This window comes from Balaenoptera acutorostrata, chromosome 16, assembly GCF_949987535.1.
Source record: "Balaenoptera acutorostrata chromosome 16, mBalAcu1.1, whole genome shotgun sequence".
Taxonomy (NCBI): Eukaryota; Metazoa; Chordata; class Mammalia; order Artiodactyla; family Balaenopteridae; genus Balaenoptera; species Balaenoptera acutorostrata.
Window position 1 is genome coordinate 46357590 of NC_080079.1, and position 25536 is coordinate 46383125.

At 42.8% G+C, this 25536-nt stretch overlaps 1 protein-coding gene across 2 annotated transcripts; it reads right to left on the reverse strand.

Annotated features, from left to right (window-relative positions):
• Nucleotides 1-2135: 2135 nt before the first annotated feature.
• Nucleotides 2136-18470, reverse strand: ZNF239 (zinc finger protein 239). 2 transcript variants are annotated; one of them, XM_057530511.1, is made up of 5 exons: nt 17553-18470; nt 12528-12711; nt 11599-11724; nt 7275-7406; nt 2136-5066 (listed from the first exon to the last, which is right to left on the reverse strand). In XM_057530511.1, the coding sequence occupies exon 5, from the start codon at nt 4807-4809 to the stop codon at nt 3589-3591; it is 1221 nt and encodes a 406-aa protein (XP_057386494.1). In that variant the 5' UTR covers nt 4810-5066; nt 7275-7406; nt 11599-11724; nt 12528-12711; nt 17553-18470; the 3' UTR covers nt 2136-3588. The 2 variants fall into 2 exon arrangements, with proteins under 2 accessions (XP_057386494.1, XP_057386495.1); XM_057530512.1 differs by lacking the exon at nt 7275-7406.
• Nucleotides 18471-25536: the final 7066 nt, after the last annotated feature.

Genomic DNA, 25536 nt, shown 5'->3' on the forward strand with positions numbered 1-25536 from the left:
GAGTCTGGAGCCAAGCTGGTTCCTTTTTGTCCTTAATGCAAGTAGTATAAATGGTGTCTGCTTCTGCTCTGATACAATAGCTGTCCTCCTTCCATATTTCAAATTTTTATTGAGACCTCCTATTTACTGGTGGTTTCATTTGTTCTCTTTATTGCTGTGGTATTATAAATGTAAAAACTTTCAAGGATTTTAATGCTGTCCAGAGAGATGTTTAACAAAAGCACACTTTCTAGTCCTTTCCCCTTAAGCATTTTGCTTAGCTGACCAAACCCTGAATGATTTTTGTAGCCCCTGCCGATCAGTTGCCACACACTCCCTATGTCTTAGCTTTTCCCAGCTCTACCTCTTGAACCTACTTGTTGGTATCACCTGCTCTCAGGTACCAACCCAATGTCAGTTTTACTCTCGCAACTACTTCGGGCATGTTGCTTTGGACTTTCCCTGGTCCTCAGTACCTACGGTTCAGCCTTGCCCTTCATGCTCAGTTATGTGCCTTTCTCTTCAATGAAAGTACAATGAGAAAGGTCATGGAGCTGCAAAAGTGAACGTCCATATTTCTTTTTATCCCCTAACTCTGGCTATCAGGGTGGGGGATGAGAAAGGAAGAATTTAAAAGGTTATAATTTAGAAGTGTGACTACAAGTAGTGATCACATATTCACCAGTATTTTGACCTTAAGATCTTAAATGATCCACACAGAAAGTAAATAGCACCTACCGAATAGGTAAGAATTTTAAGAATTGTAAAATCTTAAGTACTCAACAAGTAATCTGTAACCTAGATTCTTTGCTAAGTTAGTGTTAGAATTATCAATTGAATACAATTATTGAATTCCAAAGCTCTTTGTTCAAGTCAAGTACTGGTAAAGGATCAATCCTAGGGCAACCCTTGAATTCTGAAAAGGAACCATTTTGCAACATCTTTTTTTTTTTTCATTTTCACATCTCTGAACCTGGGGTGTGTCTTAAAAATTAACAAAGTGTTTTCTCCTTCTCAATCCATTGGCATCTTTAAGATCTGATGAAATGTGACACATCCCCTGTTGTTCTTCCTGCATTTTCATGCAAAAGTCTCTTTTTCTAACTAATTTTTTCCCCCAGACTTTCTTACTACAATCAGTGAAATGCTTCCCAAGGACTCTGATCACATTTCAGTTGTATTAAGGAAGGTAATGCTTAAAAGAGAACAGTAAAAGCTAACCATAATTAAAAACATTGATAAGGTATGTATAAAAGGAGACTTGGGAAAACAGGCTAATTTATACGCATTTGAGACTTGGACTTCAAATCTACCCTCTGGTCTCAGTGCACATGGATTCTTGTGATCTTATTTGACTCCAAGTCCCAGATAGATTATATACATCAGCCAATTAGAAGACATATATGATAAACGAGTCAAATCCAGAACAGATGCTCAGATATAATCTTATGAGGGCAGGAGAAACTGGGAGGCATTCATCATTCTAGAGGTCACTGAAGCAGAATCACATCACTTGTGATGCCATCTTACGGTATCCAAACGAGTGTATTACGCAATGCCAAAGGGCAGATGCTGGGTCACCACCCTAACCATTCCATGTGGGCTGCTCTGAGTTGGAGTCAAATATTCTGGGACTATCTCTTGAAGGAAGGCAAGTCTCAATCTGTGGCCCTCCTCCATTCCTTCTTTGAGATTAACTATGTTTCCCCTAAGTTAACATGTCACTTCCCTGTTATCTATGTCCAGTTAACTGCTTCAGGTTACCTTTGATCAGGATATACCAGTTACAACCCCACCTTCTCAAGGTAATGAATATTGCATCCATATCCCCCTCCCCCCCGCCACCATTTTTCATGTATGGATATTAGTCATTGGTGGATAAATGAAATATAGGTGACTGGGCAGCCTCCTGAGCACTGCTTGGGGAATCATCAGTCATTGTTTAGAAAATCAGGGCTGCGATCAGGAGTTCATTGTATAGTAACTTCCACTCTAGTTATGTATTTCCAATCACGTTTCTCTCAACTGTTGCACAAGCTTCGTTTTAACTTCTTGTTTTAGCTTAACCCTTTGAGGTGTCCTAGCGCCACACCCCAAGTGAATTATATGTGCATATTTTAAGCCTGGTCATCCCAAACATACTCTCCAAGCCTTCCCAGAGTTCCAAAGAGTAAATTTAATCAGAGAAGTGAGAAAATGCAGAAAGAAAGGAAAACAGTGAAGCAAGACAAAATAACAATAGTTTAGCCATTAAATAAAGTCAAGGACCTATAGTTCCTCCTGAAGGGCTATAGATAATATCTGAGCAATGTCCTTTGAGCTGTTTTGCAGATACTGAATCTGCCACCAGGTGGAAGAAGTTAACTGTATGCTGCCCACAAGCAATTAGACCCCAGACAGGATGGAAACAGAAGGTTGACGATGTTGACTCTCAATTAACTCACCACCAACCAATCAGAAGAATGTCCACGAGCTGATCATGCACCCCACAGTCCCCCCTTCCTCACCCTGTCTTTTAAAATCTTTCCCTGAAAGCCATCAGGGAGTTTAGGCCTTTTGAGCACTAGCTGCTTGGACCCCTTGTTTGGTGCCCTGCAATAAATGGTGCACTTCCTTCACAACCCAGTGTCAGTAGATTGGCTTTATTGTGCATGGGCAAGCAGACCGAAGTCTGGTTCAGTAACAATGCTGCAAAAACAAATGACTTTTTGGGGGTATATCAAATATTAAAACGAGTTAAGTCTGAAGAGAAAAATATCAGAACTCTCTCTCCTGACTCCTTTGTTTGGTTCCGAACATGGGTGGTGAAGAAAATTAAGGAAATAAGAGAGGTTCAGTGTTGAGAGACAGATTAAATACATTTAAATATATTTCAACTTCATTTAACATGTTTCAACATGGTGTAGGTACCCTACTTGGCTTTAATTTGGTGGGGGTGTCATCTGAGGTGGCAAGACCTGGAAGCACCCCAACAGACTAGCTGCACCCAGGAAAAAGAACTACTTATGTTCTTGAGCAGTTGCCTTGTGGGGAGGAGGGGGAGGGGTCCCACATCCTGTAGTACGTGGGGTGTACTGCACGAGTAGCTCTTCTCCACGTTCTTGTGAGGCCACAGGCTGTAGTACGTGTGTGCAGTAACAGATTTCCATGCCCATTGTATCTCCAACCACCCCCTCAACCTAAAACTAACATATTGTATAACCAGAATTTAGAGAGGGCTACTCAGGGCTGGAAGGAAATAGGAAAACACAAGGCACATGATTTGAAGAGAAGCCAAAGTTCCAATTTCTCAGAGAATGTGAACAAAGGAAACATGTTCTGCTTGGACAAATATAAGGTTCTTGCACTTAAAAATGCTGGGTAGGATACATAGTTCTAGTAACACTGGCTGAACAGCAAAGTACAGACGTTTTCACTCTACCCATCTGAGGAACAAGGGCAATCAATTCACTGTGTAGCATAATAAAGTGCTTGGTACTTAAATACTTTAAATGAATGATTTTCCAGTGAGGGAACTTATCTGAATAACTCTTACTATATCCTGAGAATATAAAAGAGTGATGTTAAAAATAAGTCTTTAGTGTACAAGCATGCGATTGAAGACCTCATTTAATGGGGATCTTTCCTGTGGACCCGCTGGTGGATGTGGAGGTTGGAGCTCTGGCTGAAGCCCTTCCCACACTTGCTGCACTCGTAGGGCTTCTCTCCAGTGTGGACTCTCTGGTGGATAAGGAGTTTGGAGCTCTGGCTGAATCCCTTCCCGCACTTGCCGCAGTGATAGGGCTTCTCTCCAGTGTGGACTCTGAGGTGGATGCGGAGGTCTGAGCTCTGGCTGAAGCCCTTCCCGCACTCATAGCACTGGTAAGGCTTCTCCCCCGTGTGTGAGCACCGGTGGATGTGAAGGTTTGAACTCTGACTGAAGCCCTTCCCACACTCTCCACACTTGTAGGGCCTCTCCCCTGTATGGATGCGCTGGTGGATGTGCAGGTTGGAGCGCTGACTGAAGCTCATACCACACTCCCCGCACTCATAGGGCTTCTCTCCGGTGTGCACTCGCTGGTGGATATGCAGTTTGGAGCTCTGGGTAAAGCCCTTCCCGCACTTGTCACATTTGTAAGGCTTCTCGCCTGTGTGGACTGAGTGATGAATGAGCAGACTTGAACTCCTCGTGAAGCCCTTCCCACACTTGTCGCACTTATAAGGCTTCTCATCTGCGTGGACTTCGCGGTGGATGAGGAGACTTGAGCTTCTCGTGAAGCCCTTCCCGCACTGATCACATCTGTAGGGCTTTTCTTCTGTGTGGTCCCTCTGATGAAGGACTAGCTCTGAGCGCTCACTGAAGTCCCTACCACACTGACTACATCTGTATAGTTTCTCGGCAGTGTGGATTTTCTCACCTGGGTGACCACCTGGGCTGGTGGTACGTATTTTCCCACAGTCATAATGGGTACAGGGCTTCTCCTCTGTATGAGCTCTCTGATGACTACGACTGATCACCCATGATTTCCAACCACAAATGTCCTTGCGGTTACAGTCAAAGGGATCCAAGGATTCTTTTGACTGGCCAATCTGGCATATTGTCTCACCTCTGAATGAGGGTGAGACCACTTCTTTTACATCAGACACAAGTTTATTTTGAAGTTTCTCTGAACAATGGTCGATGGGAGGACTTTTCCCCTCTGAGATTTTCCTCTCAGTGCTTTCTTCAGTTACAAACAGACTTTTGCTTTCCTGAGGATCTTGGGGCTCATTCTTACAGAACGTCACTGAGGAGTCCTGTGTGGCCATTTGGCTTGGGACTTTCAAAGACAAATATTCTTCACTTTCCATGTTTTTTAAATCATCACTCTGAAGAGTCACCAAACTGCTTTTGTTTTTGGAAATATGAGAAGATGCTTCTCCCCACTTTTGACAGGTGGGAAGACCTAGTTCAGGGTTCCTGTACACTGAAGATTCACAGTTTAATCCTGACTCCCAGTTATTGTACTGGCCATCTCTTCCAAAATTTGCCAGGAGGAAAGCTATTCAGGTAAGAGATAACCTAAGTCCTTTCTGTTGATTCTCCACAGAATTTTCATTCAAGTCTCCTAGGGAACAAAGAGAATTCAATGATAACAAACAAAGGGTAGATTTCAAGATTTCAGAACTGGAGTGCCTAAGGTAACTAGCAAAAAGTTCAGTCTTGTCCTTATAGTCATGTCCTTTGGGTTAATGTCAGGAAGGGAGAGGGCTTGGGTACACAAGACAGAAATCTTGTCTCTGCTTTTAAGTAAAGCCAATAAAAGTATTCGTACCCTAGCCCTGCAGAAGGCTATGGATCCCACATTCTTGCCACATTTCATTTCACTTTACTTCATTTTAATTAAATTTGCATTTAATTAGTAATCTAATAGGTGCCGGGGATACAAAGAAGAAAATAGAAATCCTTTTGCTTGACACACTAGAGTCTACTGGGAAGAAGGACAAATAGGTCAACAATAATACCATGTAAGTGCTACTACAGATGCATGCGCAGCCAGTCATGGGAGCACAGAGTAGGAGCATTCAGCTCAAACCTTGGGGAAGATTTCTGGGAGCAAATGTAAGGAAAAAAAAAAAAGTGAAATGTGGAGAGAGAAAATATGACATGTTCAAAGGGCTTGGTGTGTACTCAGAGATCCCCTCAGAGATGTAAAGCTATTAAAGGATTACAACTGGGAATGAAACGACTGACTTTGATTATAAACACCATCAGAAATGAGCAAGACTTTAAGGTAGAGAGAGAGAGCTGCTGTAGTGAATCAGAAGAAAAGTGATTAGGAGGATAGTTACGGAGAGAAAGGGAGAGATTCACTCTAAATCACATGATGACTGACTAAACTCAAAAGGGAAAGGAGGCACCAAGCATGATCCTCAAGTTCCTTGAGTGACTTAGGTATGGGGGTACTATACCATAACATAGGGAATCAATCTCCAAGGCTGGAGTGGGGAAGGGTGACAGATAACAAACTCAGAATCTGACTTGTTTAATTTGTGCTGTTGGTGGAACATTCTTGCACTGTTCAGTAAGCAGTGAGATACATGGGTCTGGAACTCCTGGGAGAGAACTGTGCTAGGAATACAGATTTTAGACTTACTATAGACGGTCCCTGACTTACGATGGCTTGACTTACGATTTTTCAACTTTATGGTGGTGTGAAAGCAATGTGCATTTAGTAGAAACAGTACTTTGAATTTTGATCTTTTCCTGGGCTAGCAGTATGCTGGACAATACTCTCTCATGATGCTGGGCAACGGAGCCACAGCTCCAAGCAATATGCCTATAACCATTCTGTTTTTCATTTTCAGTATAGTATCCAATAAACTTCAGGAGATATTCAACACTATTATAAAATAGGCTTTGTGTTAGATGATTTTGCCCAACTGTAGGCTAATTTAAGTGTTCTGAGCATGATTAAGGTAGGTTAGGCTAAGCTATGGTGTTCGGTAGATTAGGTGTATTAAATGCATTTTTGACTTAACACTATTTGCAATTTACAATGGGATTATGGGAATGTAACCCCATTGTAAGTCAAGGAAGATCTGTGGTATGTATGTTAGTCAAAACAATTAGCATGAAGATCCTCATATTACACTGAAATGACAAAAAAACAAAAACAAAAACACAATGGGCTTGGAAAAAAAAGAAAGGTTGTCATCACTAGAATGCTGGGGAATTCCTAGTGATAAAGAGCAGCTGGATGAGGTCTAGTGGAGAAACAAAAAAAAAAAACAAATGCACAGCTCAAATTATGTACAAAAAAAGCCTCCTAAAGAAGTAGGAGAAATTCTCAAGAAGTCCTAGAAATTCCAAGCTCAGAATCAACACTTATAAAGTAAGAGAGATTTATTCTGGAAGGAGGTTATCAAATCACGTTAGGCATTTCTAATGGCTCAACTAGTTGCTGCAGCACCACTCTCCCAACGACCCTCTTCCCCACAAAAAATGAAATACTGGGAGGCTAAGGGTAGCGGCCTCATATAAAGCTTCAAAAACAAAATAAATTGTCCGCCAAAGAAGGACTCCTAATAGTATTATTTGGGCTGAAGAGGGAAGCAGAAGCTGAGGTAATGCCAAACCTGTACAATGACAGGATTGAGGTACAAAAAGAAGCAACTGACTCCACATGTATCCAGGATAAAGCCTCAAGAAAACCTGTGAAGTGGAATTTCTGACAAGGAGGACCCCCAGAGCTGGAGACTGAAGCAGGGCATGTCCCAGATAACTTACTGGCCTGAAGAGGTAACCTCAAAAAAAAAGGGTCTACATCACTCACCATCTGGATTCTTATTAGATCCATCCCAAGCCCAGTCAGCAGAGGTGTCCCCTGTAAGTAGAACATGCATGCACCAAAAAGGGATGAGCATCAGCTGAGGATGTACACTCCAGTATCACTGTGAACATAAGACTTTTTGGGGGGTGGGGGGGGAGAAAAGAGAGACAATTGAGAAAACATAAGGAGAGAAAAAAAAAATGTAGAAAACTAACATCAATAAAGAGAGACACAAACTCAAGAAACAGTAAACAGAGGAAATAGAATTTAAAAGGTTCATAATTAAAATCCCAGAGAAATCTGAGGGGATATCACATCTAAAAAAATGGGACAATCTAATAATAAAATATAAACACATTGCTATGAAGAATAATCAGAATTTTTCTAAATTAATGAAAGGACTGAAAAAGATGTTAATCATAATATTTAAGATCTACTATGCTCATCTGAAGCACTCAGACACTGGTTGCATGATCTTATGTGAGAGGAACTATTAGGACACCCATTCTACACCAGAAGAAACCAAGGTTGAAATGATCGAGTAACTTGTGTCATAGCTCCCAGGTGTCAGGCAGTCTGATTCTAAGGCCTGCAATCTAGATGGGTTGAAGAGCAAAACGAACATCTGGCTAAGGTGGAAGATTGAGGGGTACTCCTGGAATGAAGAGTAAAGGGTAGACAGATGCAAAGGTAAAAGTTAAAAGCCCATCTTGTAGGAGTTCGATGAATATAGTGGAGGTAGAATGAAGGGAAATAAATGATCAAAGAACAGGAAAAAAATGTTTCCTAGAATTCAAGATTCAGAGGTCACTAAATGTGAAACCTCAGGACGCCAAGAAAAAAAAAACCCAAACAAACCCAGAAAATGCTAAAAGCATCCAGACAGAAAAGCCAGGTTATGTGCAAATATAAATGAGAATTATATTGACAATGAACTACTATACAGCGATATTGTATACCTGAAGTTAACTGAGCAGTATCTTCTAATTTTGGAGGTAAAGTGATTGTGAAATTAGCATTCCATTCTATACCCAGCCAATCAAACATTTCAGTGGGAGGGATAGACACTTTGTCAGATAAGAAAGGATTTAAACAATTACTGAAACAATTATTCAGCAATGTACTGTAGCAAAAAATTTTTAAATTACTTTAAGAATAAGATGATATACAATAAATAGCAGTGAGCAAAGAAGTCAATAAAACAGACAAGCTGAATCAATCGTTGATATATAAAAGAAAACAATAATTAACCAAATCAACCAAAACTCTTACAGTAAAACAGAATGGAAAGGAAAAAACCCCAAATAAAATATATTTTGAAAAACAAGTATTAGTTTTAGGAAAGGGAAAAAACAAATAAGAAAAGGAACTGTAATCATAGTATACTATTTGACTCTGCAGGAACAAGAATTATGAAGTCAAAGCAACTAAGCATTAACCACTGATGCGACTGACAAATTCTTGGAAAGATGGGCATGTTGGGAGAAATAATGTAAAAGAGCTAAATCCTCATCTATGACGTAAAGAAGTCAATACAAAATATCAAATATTGATAAACTGAAAAAAATTGCAGTATACCATAATATAATAAATTCAAATTAAAACTATAATGTGGTGCCATTTTCTACCTGTTAACACTGGCAAAACCCCACAGCGTGGTGACACAGCTTGTAAGTGTAAATTGGTATCACCCCCCTCCCAGAAGGACACTTTAACAATTATGTATCAAAATCACAAATGCATGCACTCAGCAGTCCAGCTTGGGGGTTTTATTCTTCAGATTTCCTGGCACAGTTGTGAAGTGATGCTTGCTCAAGATTTAGTCACTGCAGACAGTTTGTGACAGCAAATGACCAGAACCTGGGTAGAGTGGAGTTAGGGACATGAAAGAAAGTTTTCACTGTGCACCTTTTAATTTGTTTTAATTTTTATAGTATAACTTTAATCATTTAAAAACATTTAGTACATTTGCAAATCTTTTCTTTGCTACTCATGTATAATTTGTTTTCTGCCCTTCTCCAGCTTGTCCAAAATCCTCAGTGTACATTTTTTCCCGGCTTTTTTAGGCATAACTGCAAGTAACATTGTGCATATTTTAATGCTTCTTTTCTTAACCATGTGAGTGCATTTGTTCTTTAAAAAAAGGAAAATAAGTAACTGCATGAGCGTATTTGTAAATATGAAGGCAAACACCATAAGGAACAAGTGAAAGGATTCAAACTGAGGGCTTTGAGAAGCCACTCTGTGGCATGAAGAGCAGCAGAGCAGGGAGACTGGTTTATATTATAAGCCTTTCAATACGATTTGTTTTACCTAGGTGAATGTTTTACTTTTTGTGCAAAGTTTAAAAATCATGGCAAAAAGAAAAAGGAAAAAAATAACACTGAGAAAAGCTGTGCAGTTTGGAGCAGTTAAACCAGGAGGTGCGCTGAAGTTATTAAATGGTCAAAGGACACTGCTTCAACATCCTTGCTGTACAATACTTGGGAACGGCTGCAGAAATGACAGGTCTATGAAAATCAGTGGAGGAGGAACTGTATTAATGGTAGGTTTTATAAGCAGTAGTGAAATCTTGTGATACTGTTTTTTAAAATATTTAAATATTATCAAGAATGAGTATGTAATAGTAGAAGAAAATGCTGACGTAATGAGAAAAGGGGTCCTTTTACAGGGAGTTAATATGACATAACAAAGATCTCTAAGACATACGATGTAAAACATCCAGTTGAAAAATACATACAGTATAACCTCATAAAATTTTAACATGTATTTGTAAAATGCATACATGGAGAACACATAAAAAACGGATACACAAGCTATTATTAGTGATTTTACTTCATAATCTTCATCTGTGTTCTTGGAATTTTGTGATTTTTATATCTTACTTGCATAAAAAAAAGTTGGAAAACTATGTGCAATTTTATATCAAAGAAAAAGGAAAACCTAGAGCAGAGCTTGAAACTGTAAGCATATATCCTACCTCACTTTTGCCTCTCTGCAAACCAGGCTATAAAGCAGTCCCAGTGATCCTGGGTAAATCAGTTCATACCATTTCATTGTTCTAATGGCTTCTCACTGACCTCAACACAAATTCACATTTTTTACCCATGCCTTTAATGCCATGAATGTGCCAGGCCCCACTCTATTCTTCCCAGATGCTCCCTGTATTCTAGCCACACTCCTTCTTTTAGGTCTTCGGGTCTTCCCTCGCACTATTCTCTTGCCTGGAATATTCTTCCCCTACCCAGTCACCTGTTTAATGCCCATTAATCCTTTGGAATTCAGTTTAAATGTCACTTCAGAAGCTTTCCTTGAAACTCTCAACAATACATACTTCACCCTTGTCCCATCCCATGCCTTCATTCTCTCAGAGCACAATTCTCTGTCCTTCATAGGACTTACTGGATTTATTTATAGTAACATACTGTGTTTACCATAATGTCTCTTTTACAAGACTGTAAGACATATTTCTTTGCTGCTAAACTCTACAGCAGTCAATTTTTAAATCTTGACTATGTACATATAGCAGCGGAAGTATTAGATACATTGCTTTCCCTCCAGAAACCTGGCTGGAAACAAGAAAATAAATCAGACTTGCAGATCCAATGGTTAAAATAAAAGCATATAGAATAATATGTAATCAGGTCTGAGCCTGCGTTAGATATAAATTGAAAGTTCTGAGAAAAGAAGGAGGTCGAAAGGGAAGGGTAGTCAAAGATTTCACACAGGTAATGGAGTTCAAATAAAATCTTAACGGACAAAATTAACCAGAAACCAGAGCATGGTAATCAAAGGTCCCAGAACAAGGAAGCATGGAGGACCTCAGGGAAACAGGCTTAGCTGGAAAGGAGGGTGACATTGGGGCAGCAGAGAATAATGCTCTATAGGTAAAAGTAGGGCATGAAGGGCCTTGAAAGCCAGGTGGGGAGTTTAGAGGCTTTACACCAGGAACTAAAGGTAATGGGCATGGAGAATTCTCCATTATATAATGATCTTCAACTTGCTCCAACTGAGAGAGCACATCTGAGAAACACACAGGGATTGGGTGACTGTGTGGGGGGGAAAAAAAAAATTCAGTCCCAAACTCTGGCTTGTAAGTGATGGACCAGGTATGGTTTCTTGGACAACTCAGTAAGGTTACCATTCTCTAATTCTTACCAAGTAAAGTTGTTTAGCTGCTTAGAATAATCAGAAACATCCTTTTCTGCCAAAAAGAAATTAGGAAACTGATTCCTGAACTACAGCTTCTGGGGCCCAAGCCCAAATGATATTTAAAATTGAAGAAACAGAGACTCCAGTGCACTGGTGTCCAGGTTCATGTTCTTACCCACTGAGACCAAGTGACTGTAGTTTTCCAGCATCACAGCTGTGTGCAGCTTCCTCTGAGCAGGGTCCAGCAACCCCACTCCTCCTCGGAGAAATCCACAGAGACATCCTTGAAGGTTACTGGTTCCTAAAAGATGAAGCATATTCCTCCTCAACTGACAACCATCTGCACAAAGGCCCCAGAAGGAAGGTGAGGTTGGGAGCGCTGGAAGAGGGGAGAAGGGTACAGAGGAAGTGTGCAGTTCAAGCATCGGGGTGATCCAAGTCAAGTTTGGATGGAAAACCTTTCCTTTCTCATCTCCTTTGCTACTTCCTTCCCAATACTTCCCCTCCTGCCCACAACTCACCCAAGCTCAAGCTATCCAACTACTGAATCTCTCCTTATCAGTGTCATCTCATGGTCACTGCTGAGTTGTCCTTTCCGCCCCATTCCTACTGTTATCCTGACAACCTCAACACTCATGAGAACAAATTACCCAACACGCTAACCTCACATTTCTTAATCTCTCTGTCTCTTTTTTTTTGGGCTGCGTTGGGTCTTTGTTGCTGCAGGCAGGCTTTCTCTAGTTGCAGCGAGCGGGGGCTACTCTTCGTTGCAGTGTGCGGGCTTCTCATTGCGGTGGCTTCTCGTTGCAGAGCATGGGCTCTAGGCGTGCAGGCTTCAGTAGTTGTGGCTCGCAGGCTCTAGAGCGCAGGCTCAGTAGTTGTGGCGCACGGGCTTAGTTTCTCCGCGGCATGTGGGATCTTCCCGGACCAGGGCTCGAACCCGTGTCCCCTGCACTGGCAGGCGGATTCTTAACCACGGCGCCACCAGGGAATCCCTCTTAATCTCTTTAATGCCAATGATCTCTGCCTCAACAACCATAATTAGGGCCATTTCACTATTTGGACCACTGTTCTTTTGAAATATTAATATCTCAAAATTCACACCTTAAAAACATCTTCCTATTTTTTCTCCTCTTCCTCCTCCATGACATCTGCTTTATCAAGATCACCATCCTTTGATCCTTCCTCTTTTTTCCTCTCAGCCAAAGTACACTTCTGATCTCAATTTTTTCCCTAGTCATATAAATCATATGTCCTTTCTTCTTCTAAACTAAGTAGTTGACCATTCCTGGAAGAAATAAAAATAGCACATTTACACACAACCAAAAAATATTCTCCTTAGGTATTCCCATATACCTCTAGCCCTAACCTTTCTCCTCAACTCCAGGCTCCAATTTCCCACCTACATCTACACTTGGATGTCTAAAAGGCACTTAAGACTCAACAAGCCCCAAACAGAATTCTTGCTCCCAATAATCTCCATCAGTATCTGGTCTTCCCTTGTTGTCCCCATTTTAGTAAAGAGCTACACGACGCACTCAATTGCTCAAGCCAAAATTCTGGAAGTCATTTTGATTCTCTTCTCACTTCCTCATATTTTATCCATCACCAAGTCCTCTAAACTCTGCCTCTAAAACATATCTGAAGCTACCCATTTCTTTTCACCTCGCCCTGTTATCATTACAAGTCCTAGCCTTCATTAACTCTCCACCTGCACTAACCTCCTAAATTTGTATCTCTTGCTCCCCCACGTGATGGATTTTCCACACAGCAGCCTGGGTGATCTTTCAAAACACATACCACTCAAGGCATGAAACTCTCCAAAGGCGTTTCCATGGACACCGAGTAAAATCCAGGCTCTTCATCTTGGCCTGCAAGGTCTTACAGACTGGGGTCCTGTCACTTCTCCAATCTCAGCCTGAGTCCCTCCTCCCTCACAAGTCACCTGGCCCCTGTGACCACGTCAAACTCATCCCACTTATGGCCTTTGCACTGGCTATCCCCTCTGCCCAGAATGTTCTTTCTCTACATCATTCAGATCTCAGCTGAACCGCCGCCACCTCAGAGAAGCATTTCCTTGACTGCCTAATCCATGGGAGCATCCAGTAACCATCACTTCTCCCTGTTTTATTATCTTTGTACTTATGCCTTATCTCATTTTCTAATTTATACATTTTCTTTCTTATTTACAGTCTGTCTCTCCCTACTAAGTTCCCCAAGAACAGAGGCTGCCTGATTTGTTCATGGCTGCATCCCCAAGGCCTCCAGCAGGGCCTGGCATGTAAAAAGAGTCCAAGTACTTATTTAGTTAACCTCACAGTGAGTCTGGTTCCCTTCAAGGTTCTACTGATGGAGCAACACTTCTTGAACTACCTCTGGTGAAGGACCAGTTTCTTTTAAGATTTTTCTAACATGTCACAGACGTAGTTTTTAAAATACAATTTTTAAAAAGTTACTAGAAAATAAGAATGCAGACATATAAAATACCAATGCCAATTTTTAAAATGAGATTCAACAGATATAAAATTAAAAAAAACTCCCAATTTCTGTCCTTATATCTTTATAGACTGGTAACAAGCAGTTTGTGGGCTGGCACCAGTCTGCAGGCCACACCCTGAAAAGCAGAGAATGGAATATACACAAAACAACTGAGAGCCAGTGAAGCCCAAAGCAGCGGTTCAACTTGGGGCCAGGGGAGTACCCAGTAACCTTCAGAAGTGCTGACACCATAGGCCTCAGCCTGAAGGGGCACCACCCACACCCTCCTCAGGAAACTGAGGACAACCAGGTGCCCCGGCAGGAGTGACTCTACCCCACTAGTCACCAAAGAAGCAGCAGCTGTTTGCTCCCAGGCTCTCCTCTAAAGGTCTGAGGAAGAGGGATGAGGTTGGACTAGAGAAGGCTGCAAGGCCCTGTGCAAAGGTGGGACAAAGAAGAAGCAGAAGCAGAGGCTGTGGCCTTAGAGGCATAAACACGGCTGTTAGGAAAACAGGGCTGGGGAGTATCAGCAGTCAGATTAGCTACTCCTCTTTTGGACTTTTTCTTTTCAGAGACAAAAGGTTTCTTTCTGTCCATGGCTAACCTCTCCTTGCGCATTCTAGATGGAATCTTCTTCCCTTCTGAGATTCAAGTCCATCAATGATCTTTCTTCTTTTTTAAATCCATCTTCCACCTTGTCATCTGAGATATCTAAGACTCCTTTCCTACCTTAACCATAATCAAACCACTTCTTGTCAATTCTATCTCCTAAATCTCCCTCCAGCATGTTACTTCTTATTTCTGCTCCTACTATTCTAGGAAAGGCCCTCATTTCTTAGCTAGGCCACAATAACTCTTTACCAGATCTTCAAAATACAAGTTTTGTCATGTTTCAATCCAAGGATCGGACAGTCAAGAGTTATTAATTTTTTAAGATCCCACAGATAAAGTGGTAGGGAGAATTCCATGCTGAAAACAGAAAGGATATGTTGATGGACTACCAACTTTGTAGTAGGCTGAAAATTCCAAGATGAGAAATGGTATGACAGTGGACCAAATTAGAGGACTCAGTGTGTCAGGGGAAAGGAAAAAGAGGCAACAGTGGTCTTGCTAAAGCAAGACAAAATTGGAAATGAAAGAATCTGAATAATGAATAATCTCTCCAGGTACCAGTGGAGCTATTCAGTCACCCCAAGGTGGAACTTGTGCTTCCTGCGGGAGAATGGACTCAGTATCCTGAAGGCCAACCAAAGTATAAGGCTACAGGACACAGTAGTTTCTGTACTAATGTAAATGTCAAACTCCTCGAAACTACATATATCACATAACTTACCACTTCCTTTCTAGAGCCCACCCCTGCTAGATCCAACAATTTACTTAGGGGCAGGAAACAGTGATGCAGAAGGCAGTGATGGGCAGAAGCTGTCATCACCCTGGATTACCTGTAGTCATCCGAATGTCATGCTCTAGTCTAGAAGAGCCCTTTACACGTTGCTCCTGCCCTGACATATTTCTCCCATCCTCCCATCCACTTCAGTTTCAGGACAATCAACAACCTCCTTTCTGAAGCATAAGGGTATGTTAAATGTCTCCTTCTCAAAGATCTCACAGTATCTTACATACACCTCTACTATAGCTATTAAATTTGTCTCCCAAATTGGCTATAAGATTCTCAGGGATAGGGACCACACTCAACTAATCTTTAAATCCTCAGCAACTAGCACAACTGACTCAAAATCTAAATGGTAAATATTTATAAATTCACATTCAATTTAAATAATGAAATAAGAGAAACCTTGAGATCATCAAACTCAGCACTCTCATTTTAAAGATGAGAAAACTAAGGTTCATAACTGTGAAGTGACTTATCCAAGATCACAGAGGGAGAGTGGGGTTAAATGGGACTCCTGCCTTTCAGCAGACTCAAAGACAACGCCTGGTACACAGAAAACAGTAAGTACTGGTGGAATGAAGTCCTTTCTTTAAATTCAAAAAATTATTAACATATGCCAGAATCTCAAAATTTCACTATACTAGCAATCCCCAACTCCATCACCGTGAATAATCTTCATTAGGGAAGAGACAGAAGAGAAGGAAAATAAAAAGAGCACAGGGTCTTACTTATGTCAATCTTCGCTGACGTTCTCAATTATTTTCAAGGCACAGAGATGTCATGCTTTCAGTACCCTGAAGTAGCTTACTGTCCTCTAAACAAACCAATTTTTATAAGAGCTCATGCTGTCTTCCTATGGATGTGAGGATTGTTTTTGCCAAGCAAAAAGATGGTCTTACTGGTGGTGGTGTTAAGAACTAATTTTTTTTTTCCTTAAAATCCAGCCTGTACACCTGAAACATGGTAAATCAACTATACTTCAATTAACAAAAAATAATGTCATCTAACTATAAAAAAAAATCCAGCCTGATATTTTATTCAAATCACTTCTGGTGTGATGACCTGTTTAGTTACAGAGAAGAAACAGCATGGAGTTAGAAAACATGGGGTTTACTTCTGACTTTGCTGCTCTCTGCAATAAGAGAAATGGTGCTTCCCCTCAGCATTAGGGCTCTCCTCTGTAAGAGGATGGCACCAAGGCAGAGGAGGGGCTGGCTGACCCTTTCCTTTTCCAACATTCTATAATACTAAGTGTCAGTCTTGACGTAACTTTCTAGAAATGGTTTTGTGGAGACAAATGAGAAATTGTTTTTTAAAAAAGTGCTACTTTTTAAAAGTAATTCAACAGTTTACTGTACCACTTAAACATGTGGATATGTTGGTAAAGGGAACAAAACAACCAGAGCACACAAGATGAGCAACCCATCTTATCTACTTTAGTGATGTTCATATCAAGTATGTAGAGAAGTATTTCACAATAAATGCAATAAATCTTTGGATGTACAAAAGATCAAAGGGATAAAAAAGTGAAATTCTCCTTTTAGTAGGTCTAGGGGAATGGTGCCTAGGAACCTTTAATTCTTGAAAGAACACCACAGATAATTCTGATGCACAGCCTGGTTGAGGAGCATTTTTGGGAGTGATATGGTAATTACGGTGTTGTTATATAACAAATTTTCTCATGTCTTTAACTCATTCAGGTTTAATAAATGATTACTGGTAATGTGCATACTTTTTTTCATATACATCACCTGCTCATGAAGAAAAGCACCGTAGTTTATAATTCTATTTGTTTTCCTAAGACCACTTAGCACTGGACTGAGCATGTAACAGCTCTGAATGACTTTCAGTGTGCGTGGAATGCCTGGCAGGAAAAGGCATGCTTTGAGAGACAGGACCAGACAAAGATGCTGTGTGGAGTCTTTCAATAAAAGAGCATAGCCCAGTGCTCTGGGGAGTGGGCCAAATTCATGGAGGCAGAGTAGTTCACTGAAAACTGAGGTGGAATTTAAAGTCAGCAGATTGTCTGTGCAGACTCTGGTGACATCATTTGATAGCTACATGCTCTTAGTATCTTAATGTTCCTACACCCATATTTATAGAATACTGTATGTCTCACACTGAAGTCGGACAATAAATAAAAAAAACACACAACCAAGACAGGACCTGACACCAGATAACGCACTCAATTAATGCTGATGTCCTTCCCAAGAAAGAAAGGTTATTTCCATTCTCAGAGAAGAGAAACCCCAGCTTACCTGGAACTTGGTCATTTCCTCCTCTCAAGAAGGACAGATGCCTGGAAAAGTAGAGTTAGGGAAAGCGAAAAAACCATGAAAATCAAGTCCACCTTGCAGGACATAGACTAAGCAGCAGTCCAGCAAAACTGTAGGAAAAAAGTTAATCAGCTCCTGTTACCTTCACACACCCTCTCCTGGGGTGCCTTTCCTGTCTCTCCAAGCTGCACCTCCCTCGCCTCTCTCCACTAGGCTTTGGACCAAACAGGCCAAGCCTCCCCCGCAAACCCATGAGGGTAAGAAAATCCCACTGGCCCCAGCAGCTCTAAGATGTGCCCATTTCCCCAGGCTTTGCGATTTTTGCCCTAACGTTCTAGTTAGAGCAGTAGCAGCTCTCTGGTCGGATGTGTCGTCTTTCGGCAGAGATTTCGGCTGCCCGAGACGCCTGAAGGCCTGACTCGTTTCTGGGGTGCGGGGGCTCTGACGCAACCTCTTTTCAGCGAGGACAGGGCTGTGGGGACGGAAACTTCGGTCTCTCACAGGAGCCCCTCTCGGTCCCCTAACGTCCACTGAAATCCTCCTTCGAATATGGCCAGTCACCGGCGCGGAAAAGGCCGGTGTGGCCAACTGCGAAGCTCCCAGGCCGGCCAAGGCCGGAGCTCAGGCAGGCGAGAGAAGAGCCTCTCGGAGCCGCGGCCGGCTTAGCGCTAGGGGCCGCCTGGTCTCAGGTGACCGCGGCTAGGACCGGGGAACGCAGCGGCGGCCGCGGCGAGCGGACACACGTGCGGCCCGGGCTCGCACCTCCGCCAGGACGCGCGCCCTCCCACGGCCGCCCGCCAGGCTTCCGGGCCCCTGTGGCCCAGCGCCTCCCCCGCGGCACTCCCACAACTCGACCGCCAGACGCCTCTCTGCAGGCCGCACGGATTGCGCGGGCGGCCATACCCCTCTCACCTCCCACGTGGAATCCGACACCTGGAAGCCCAGGATTCGCTATACGGCCCCGCTCCAGCGCCTACAGCCCCGAACTACAAGTCCCAGAAAGCAGCGGGTGGGCCTCGCCCACTTCCGGCGTCGACCCTGAGGCTTCGCGAGGCGCTGCGCCCAAGGGTAGGGTTCAGTCCAACGCGGAGTACTTTTCACAGTTTATGAGGCCTGCGGCTAGGTCCTTCAGGTGGTTCTCCTGGTTTTTATTGCAAACGCGTAAGAATTATATTAGGAATGCCCATTAAAATGTTTTTCGTTTTGGTAAAGCGCTACTGGGGGAAAAGAACGTAAATATCACCCGTAATTTCGCTTTACCTTAAAAAATATTCTGGAATGAGTGTCCCCTTCTCACCTCTGAAGTTCATTTGGCAAACATTATTTGAGGTCCTGCTATGTTCCAGGAACTGTTCAAGACACTTAAAAAAAATCACTGTGTATGTTAAATTCTAGTGGCATTTCCCACTAGAGCAATACGTAATTATGATAAAAGGTATAATGTGTTATAAGGTTATATGTGTTATGGAAAAAGTGGAGTTGAGTCGGGGCATTGAGGGTGATGGTGCTGGGGTGTGTTCGTTGGGATATGCTTTGCAATTTTATTTTTTATTTTTATTTTTCTTTTGTCTGTGTTGGGTCTTCATTGCTGCCCGCGGGCTTTCTGTAGTTGCAGCGAGCAGGGGCTACTCTTTGTTGTGGTGCGTGGGTTTCTCATTGCGGTGGCTTCTCTTGTTGCAGAGCACGGGCTCTAGGCACGTGGGCTTCAGTAGTTGTGGCACACGGGCTCAGTAGTTGTGGCTCGCTGGCTCTAGAGCGCAGGCTTAGTAGTTGTGGCGCATGGGCTTAGGTGCTCCGCAGAATGTGGGATCTTCCTGGACCAGGACTCGAACCCGTGTCCCCTGCATTGGCAGGTGGATTCTTAACCACTGCGCCACGAGGGAAGTCGTTGCTTTGCAATTTTAAACAGGGGATATTGAAACAAAGACTGAGGAGATGAGGGAATCAGTCATGGGACACTCAGCAGTCAGACCTGTTTCCTAAACGTACACAGACATAACTATTTATACAAACAGATGCACTTTTTAAACAAAAATGGGGTCATGCTGTGTGTATACAGGCCTGCAGTTTGCTTTTTAAAATTTGATAGTACTGTGTCTCACTGATTTACACAGAAACCTTGCTCGCTGAGACCCTTTTAGTTGCTAATGCCTTTAAGGGAGTGGCACCAAAATTCTCCCCAGTGGCTTTTCCATTCATCCTTCACTGAGTGACAGAGGGCCACTAGGTCTTTCCAGAATACTTTCCCTGCAGATTTATCCTGGGGGTGAAAGAGCTGTTACCTAGACCTCTCCTCTGTATCTTTCCCCTTCTTGATGTATTAGTTTCCAACTGCTACTGTAATAAATTACCACAAACTTAGTGACATACAGCAAACACAAATTTATTCTCTTACAGTTCTGGAGATAGAAGTCTGAAATCAGTTTCACTGGGCTAAAGTCAAGATGTGGGCACCGCTGGTTCCTTTTTGTGGCTCTAGAGGAGGATCTGTTTCCTTGCCTTTTCCAAGGTACGTTCACAACCTGTATTCCTTGGCTTGTGGTCTCTTCCTCCATCTTCAAAGCCCATGACTTCAATCTCTGCTTCCCTCATCACATTACCTTTTCTGGCACTGACTCTTCCTGTGTCCCTCTTTTAAGGACTAATGTGATTACATCAGGCCCACCTGGTTAATCCAAGATAATCTCTCAACATCACGACCTTTATTTTAATCACATTTGCAAAATTTTTTTTGCCCTATAAGGTAACATTCACAGTTTCTGGGGATTGGGACATGGACACTTTTGGGGGGCCTAAGACATATTTCTGAGGCTCCTCTGCCTTTTGTCTGGGGAACACAAACTATCTCGCCAGGACCTACTGCTTCTCTATCCATTGATTCTACTACTCTTGGCTCTGACTCTCACCCCTTCATGTTCTCACTTCCCGCCTCACCCAGTTTAGAGGTAATGGCCTATCATGATCAGTCTCTTGACCCTAACTTACTTGGTTTTATTCTCCTGATCACACACCAAATCTAGTTGAATCCAACTCCCTGCCTGTTCCACACCTGTACCTGTGTAGCAGATGTGGCCTGAGAAAAACACATGGCTCTGATGATTGGTCTTACTTTCAATTTATGACTGCTAAGGTCAAGTGGGCCCTTAATGCTGCCCAACTATCCTATTACATTTTCTTAGTCCATCCATTCTCCTAAATGACTATCTCACAGTTTCTCCTATTTCTTCAAGCCTCCAACAACTCCTTCCATCTCACTCACAGCTGATGACTTTTGCTTTCTATGAGAAAAGAGAGCTTTTATACCTTTACACGAGCGCATCTGCCCACCTCTCTCCAATGGAGTCTGTATGCTCTACTTTCTATTCTGAATGAACAGCCCCAGTTTCTATTTAAGAAAACTCTCCATTTGTACCCTGAATCTTATCCCCTTTCTCACACATCAGGGCATTCCCATCTCTCTTTTGTATTATCAATTTTCATTCTATAAAAACTTGGGAGGTCTTCATTTGGGGCCTACATCTTCTACATGTTAAGGTCTTGGGATCTGGTGGCACATTAGTCAGGGAGCACCTGAGTCTTTAGGTCTTACCTGGGGAGCCCTTGGGAGACACACAGAAAGAAAGGTGGAGGCACTTCCATTTCCTCCTGGGTGACCTGCTCTGGGCTCATGGCCCAAAGTTCATCCTTGCCTATGAACAGCACTGCGGAGTAGGGTTCTTCCTCACTATTCTTAAAATGAAGTCACAGAGGATGAGAGAGAGAGGCAGTGACTTGCCTAAGATCCTGCTTCTGGTAAATGGCAGAGCCAGGGTCCAAACTCAGCACCTTGGGTATTGAACTGGGGTCACTTTCACTGTAGCACATCTGTCACCTCATCTTTTCAAGGCATCACAATTGGAACAGATCAGGTTAGAGATGAGGAAAGGAGTTTCTGTTGGCCCCCTTGGGCCCTGCCTCCCAGTCCAGCCTACTAGGGATCACTCTGACACAGAAATGCACCTGACCAAGCTGGTTGGTGGCAGATGCAATTCTGGCTGTAGTGGACTTCTAGGAAAGCTGGAGAAACCACAGTTGGAGCTGGAAAAGGTAGTCCAGGGCTCCTATGTAGATTTGATCCCTTTCCCCAACCAGGCTGGCTTCTGACTGGAGCAGGGGCACACAGAACTCCCTCCTTCCAGATCTCTGTGAGTTCTAAGAATGTCTCCAGCTCTATTACCCATACTGTTGCCAAAATGTCCTCAAAAGCCATGGAAATGGAGAGGGTGATAAGCAGGGTCTCATCCAGCTCTCTTCACTTTTCAGACTGAGAATTGAGGCCCAGAGAAAAGAAGAGAATTGTTCAGGTGCACCCAGGCAAGCAAGAGGGGAGGGAGGAGGGAAGTTAATCTTGCCCAGTAATGAAGGGCTCTTGGTGCTGCTCTGCTCGGGGTTCAGGGAAGATGGCCTCAGGGCTGTAGAAACTCATCATTATAGTTCACATGCTGCTAGAAGTGACTCAGCATTCCTGCACTTACTCATTCAAAAGCACTCAGTGAGTATATTCTTTCTACCTTGTCACATGAAATGATGTTTCTCTGCAGGGCTCCACTAGCACTGGGGATGAGGAGGGTTCAGTGGTTTTCAGTGTTATGAATCCTCTCTTCTCCCCCATCCTCTTCTCCCTTATTGTGTGCTGTTGCTGCGCTTCTCACCTTTATTCACACTCCACATGTTGATTTTCTGAAAGATGTTGGGTATAGCCAACTAAGGACTCTAATGAGTAGATAACAACTTAAAGGTTGTCCCCTCAATCCAAGGTTAAATGTATCGTAGGGTATCCCTAAAGATCTAGAAATCTTTAAACCAAAAAACTGTGGCTTTTTAGATGTTGTATTAGGATAATAGAGATGTTTTAAAACAAAGATCTGTATGGAGTGAAGAGGGTTGGGTTGCCAGATTGAGCAAATGAAAATACAGTATGCCCAGCTAAATTTGAATTTCAGATAAACAATGAATAGTTTTTAAGAAAATGTGTCCCCTGCAATGTTTTTCTGAAATTCAGATGTTACTGGGCATGCTGTATTTTATCTGGCAACCCTAGAGGAGGGATATGCTTCCAAGAACTACTTGAAAGACTCTAAGTGGGTAATTGATCTCTTGTAGGCTAACCCAAAAGATGTGCTAAGCCCTGCCTTCAACTCAGTCACCTGCCACAGAGAAAGAGGCTCTGCAGCTAGCTGCCCAAAACCCTTCAACAGGGAGAGTCCTAACCAGCCCCTGCTGGCTCATCCTGTCCTCTGTCCTCTGTCTTTCCTTCGTCTTCAGTGAAAACTCACACCTTCTCCATTTCAGAAGCCAAAGCAGAGCAGCTAAAGGCAGGGGCTGTGGATGAGACAGTCTGGGTTTAAATACAGGTTCTGCCAACAGAAAACTGCACCATTGTGAACAAGTTTATCAGTCACTAAGCCCTGATTTCCTCCTCCATAAAATGAGGCTTACGATACTCTCCCCTTTCAGGCTGTGGTGAGGACTGCATAAAATAATGTGTGAATGGTGCTTACCACCGTGCTGGGCGGTATAAGTTAGCTGTACCATTCTCATTATTGACGTTCGGGTGGCAGCGGTCATTAGGGGCATGCCCTTGGAGACCGAGGCACCATGGAGGATGTTTTGCACCTGCTCCAGGTGTGTCTGCCCTTGCGCTTGCTGTCTGCGGCGTCCCTCTCCTTGAATCTCTGACTTTTCATTTCCGTTATCTCGGTTAATTCTCACAACAGCCCTGGGAAGTAGGCAAGCAGAGATTATTAACTGTTTTGCACGTGAGCAAACTGAGGCTACATTTTTTAGCCTCTCTAAACCTTCCTCATCTGCTAAAACAAACAAACAAAAACAACAACAACAAAAAATGGGGAGTAGGGAAAGATCCTTATGGCAGCAGAGTTTTTTTTTTTTTTGGCAGCAGAGTTTTTTAAAAATTTATTTTATTGAAGTATAGTTAATTTACAAAGTTTTGTTAATTTCTGCTGTACAGCAAAGTGATTCAGTTATACATATGTAAACATATATATATACACATTCTTTTTCATATTCTTTTCCATTATGGTTCATCACAGGATACTGAATATAGTTCCCTGTGCTAAACAGTAGGACCTTGTTGTTTTTCCATTCTATATATAATAGTTTGCATCTGCTAATCCCAAACTCCCAATCCATCCCTCCCCTACCCTGCATCCCCCTTGGCAAACACGAATCTGTTCTCTATGTCTGTGAGTCTGTTTTTGCTTTGTAGATATGTTCATTTGTGTTATATTTTAGATTCCACATGTAAGTGATATCCTATGGTATTTGTCTTTCTCTTTCTGACTTACTTCACCTAGTATGATAATCTCTGGGTTCATCCATGTTGCTGGCAGCAGAGTTTTTTGAATCTCCTCAAGTCACTCATAAAAATGGGCTGAGTCACCAGGATAGCAGAGAAACATCCCACTGGACAATATCTTTAACAAAACCAGAGTCAGGGTCTCCCCTCAAATTCCAGAATGGGTCAGGTCAAACCACCACTAGGTTTCAGCAGCTGTGCTGAGATAGTGAGAGTTGTGGAACCCAGAACCTCAAAACTGCCAACAAATAGCCTAGCTTCCCATTCTGAGTGGAATCATCAGCAAGAAGCTAAGGTTCCACAAGCTCCTCCACAAGCTCCAGTTTGTGGACGAATCCACAAAACTGCAGGAAACTGCAGAAGCCAGGGCTCTCTGGAGAAATGGCTGTTTCATGGCAAAGCATAGCGTTATCCTGAGACAACTTGTCTTCCAGAGAGTGAGGAAGTGCCAAAGATGACTACTATCATGTCATAAGGACCCAGGGCCAACCTGAAGTGCTCCCCTATCTGATTCAAACAAACCAGGTAGAAAAATGTGTGAGGCACTCAGGGAGATTTGAATATGGGCTGGATATTAGATATTAAAGAATTTGTGGGGAACATGACCAACCAAATGAGAATAAACAAAGGCTATTTATTCAGAGCTTGCTAATGGCAAGGGAGCTAATGGAAAGGGAGTCAGCCACCATGATTTGCATTTTGGCAGAGACTCAAAGGCAGGCAGCTGAGTCGGAAGGCTTTAGAGTGGAAAAGAGGGAAATGGCTTCAGGTACACCCTGTTTGCAGGTTGTTGGCGAAAGGAAACTAGAGGGGGCTGACTACAAGAGGGCATCTTATGTGATTGGTTAGGGGAGTATATTTGGTTTTCTCTGGTTGGTCCTAAGTTGGAAGTGGGCACAAAAATTAGGGATACTGACAGTTATTCATCAAGACCAGACATTTTGGGGGTGATTGATAGTTTGGCTGCTTGGACTGATTGTGCTGGAGATGGTGATCTGACTTCTTACAAGTCTGACTTACAGCAGGCTGGTTTCCTGGGCTAGTTACTGTAGATAATGGGTTGATTTGCTGGGCTGGTTGCTGCAGCTTGTTTTTTCATGTGGTCTTGCTATTGTCCGTTTACATATTCAGTCTCTCAAAGTATTTATTTTTTTACAGCGTGACAATGGTACAATGTAAAAAATAAAATAAAATGCCCTGAGTCAGGTATATACCTCATTATTAAATAAGCCAGAAAACCAGGACTTCACCAGCGGTCCAGTGGTTAAGACTCTGCACTTCCATTGCAGGGGGTGCGGCTTCGATCCCTAGTTGGGGAACTAAGATCCCATGTGCTGCGTGGCATGGCCAAAAAAAAAAAAAATCCAGAATACCAAAAGGGAGGGGAGATTGATAGATAAAGGGAAATGGGCACGGGACTTCCCTGGTGGATCAGTGGTTAAGAATCCGCCTGCCAATGCAGGGGACACGGGTTCGATCCCTGGTCTGGGAAGATCCCACATGCTGCGGAGCAACTAAGCCCGTGCGCCACAACTACTGAGCCTGCACTCTAGAGCCTGTGAGCCACAACTACTGAGCCCGCGTGCCACAACTGCTGAAGCCCATGCA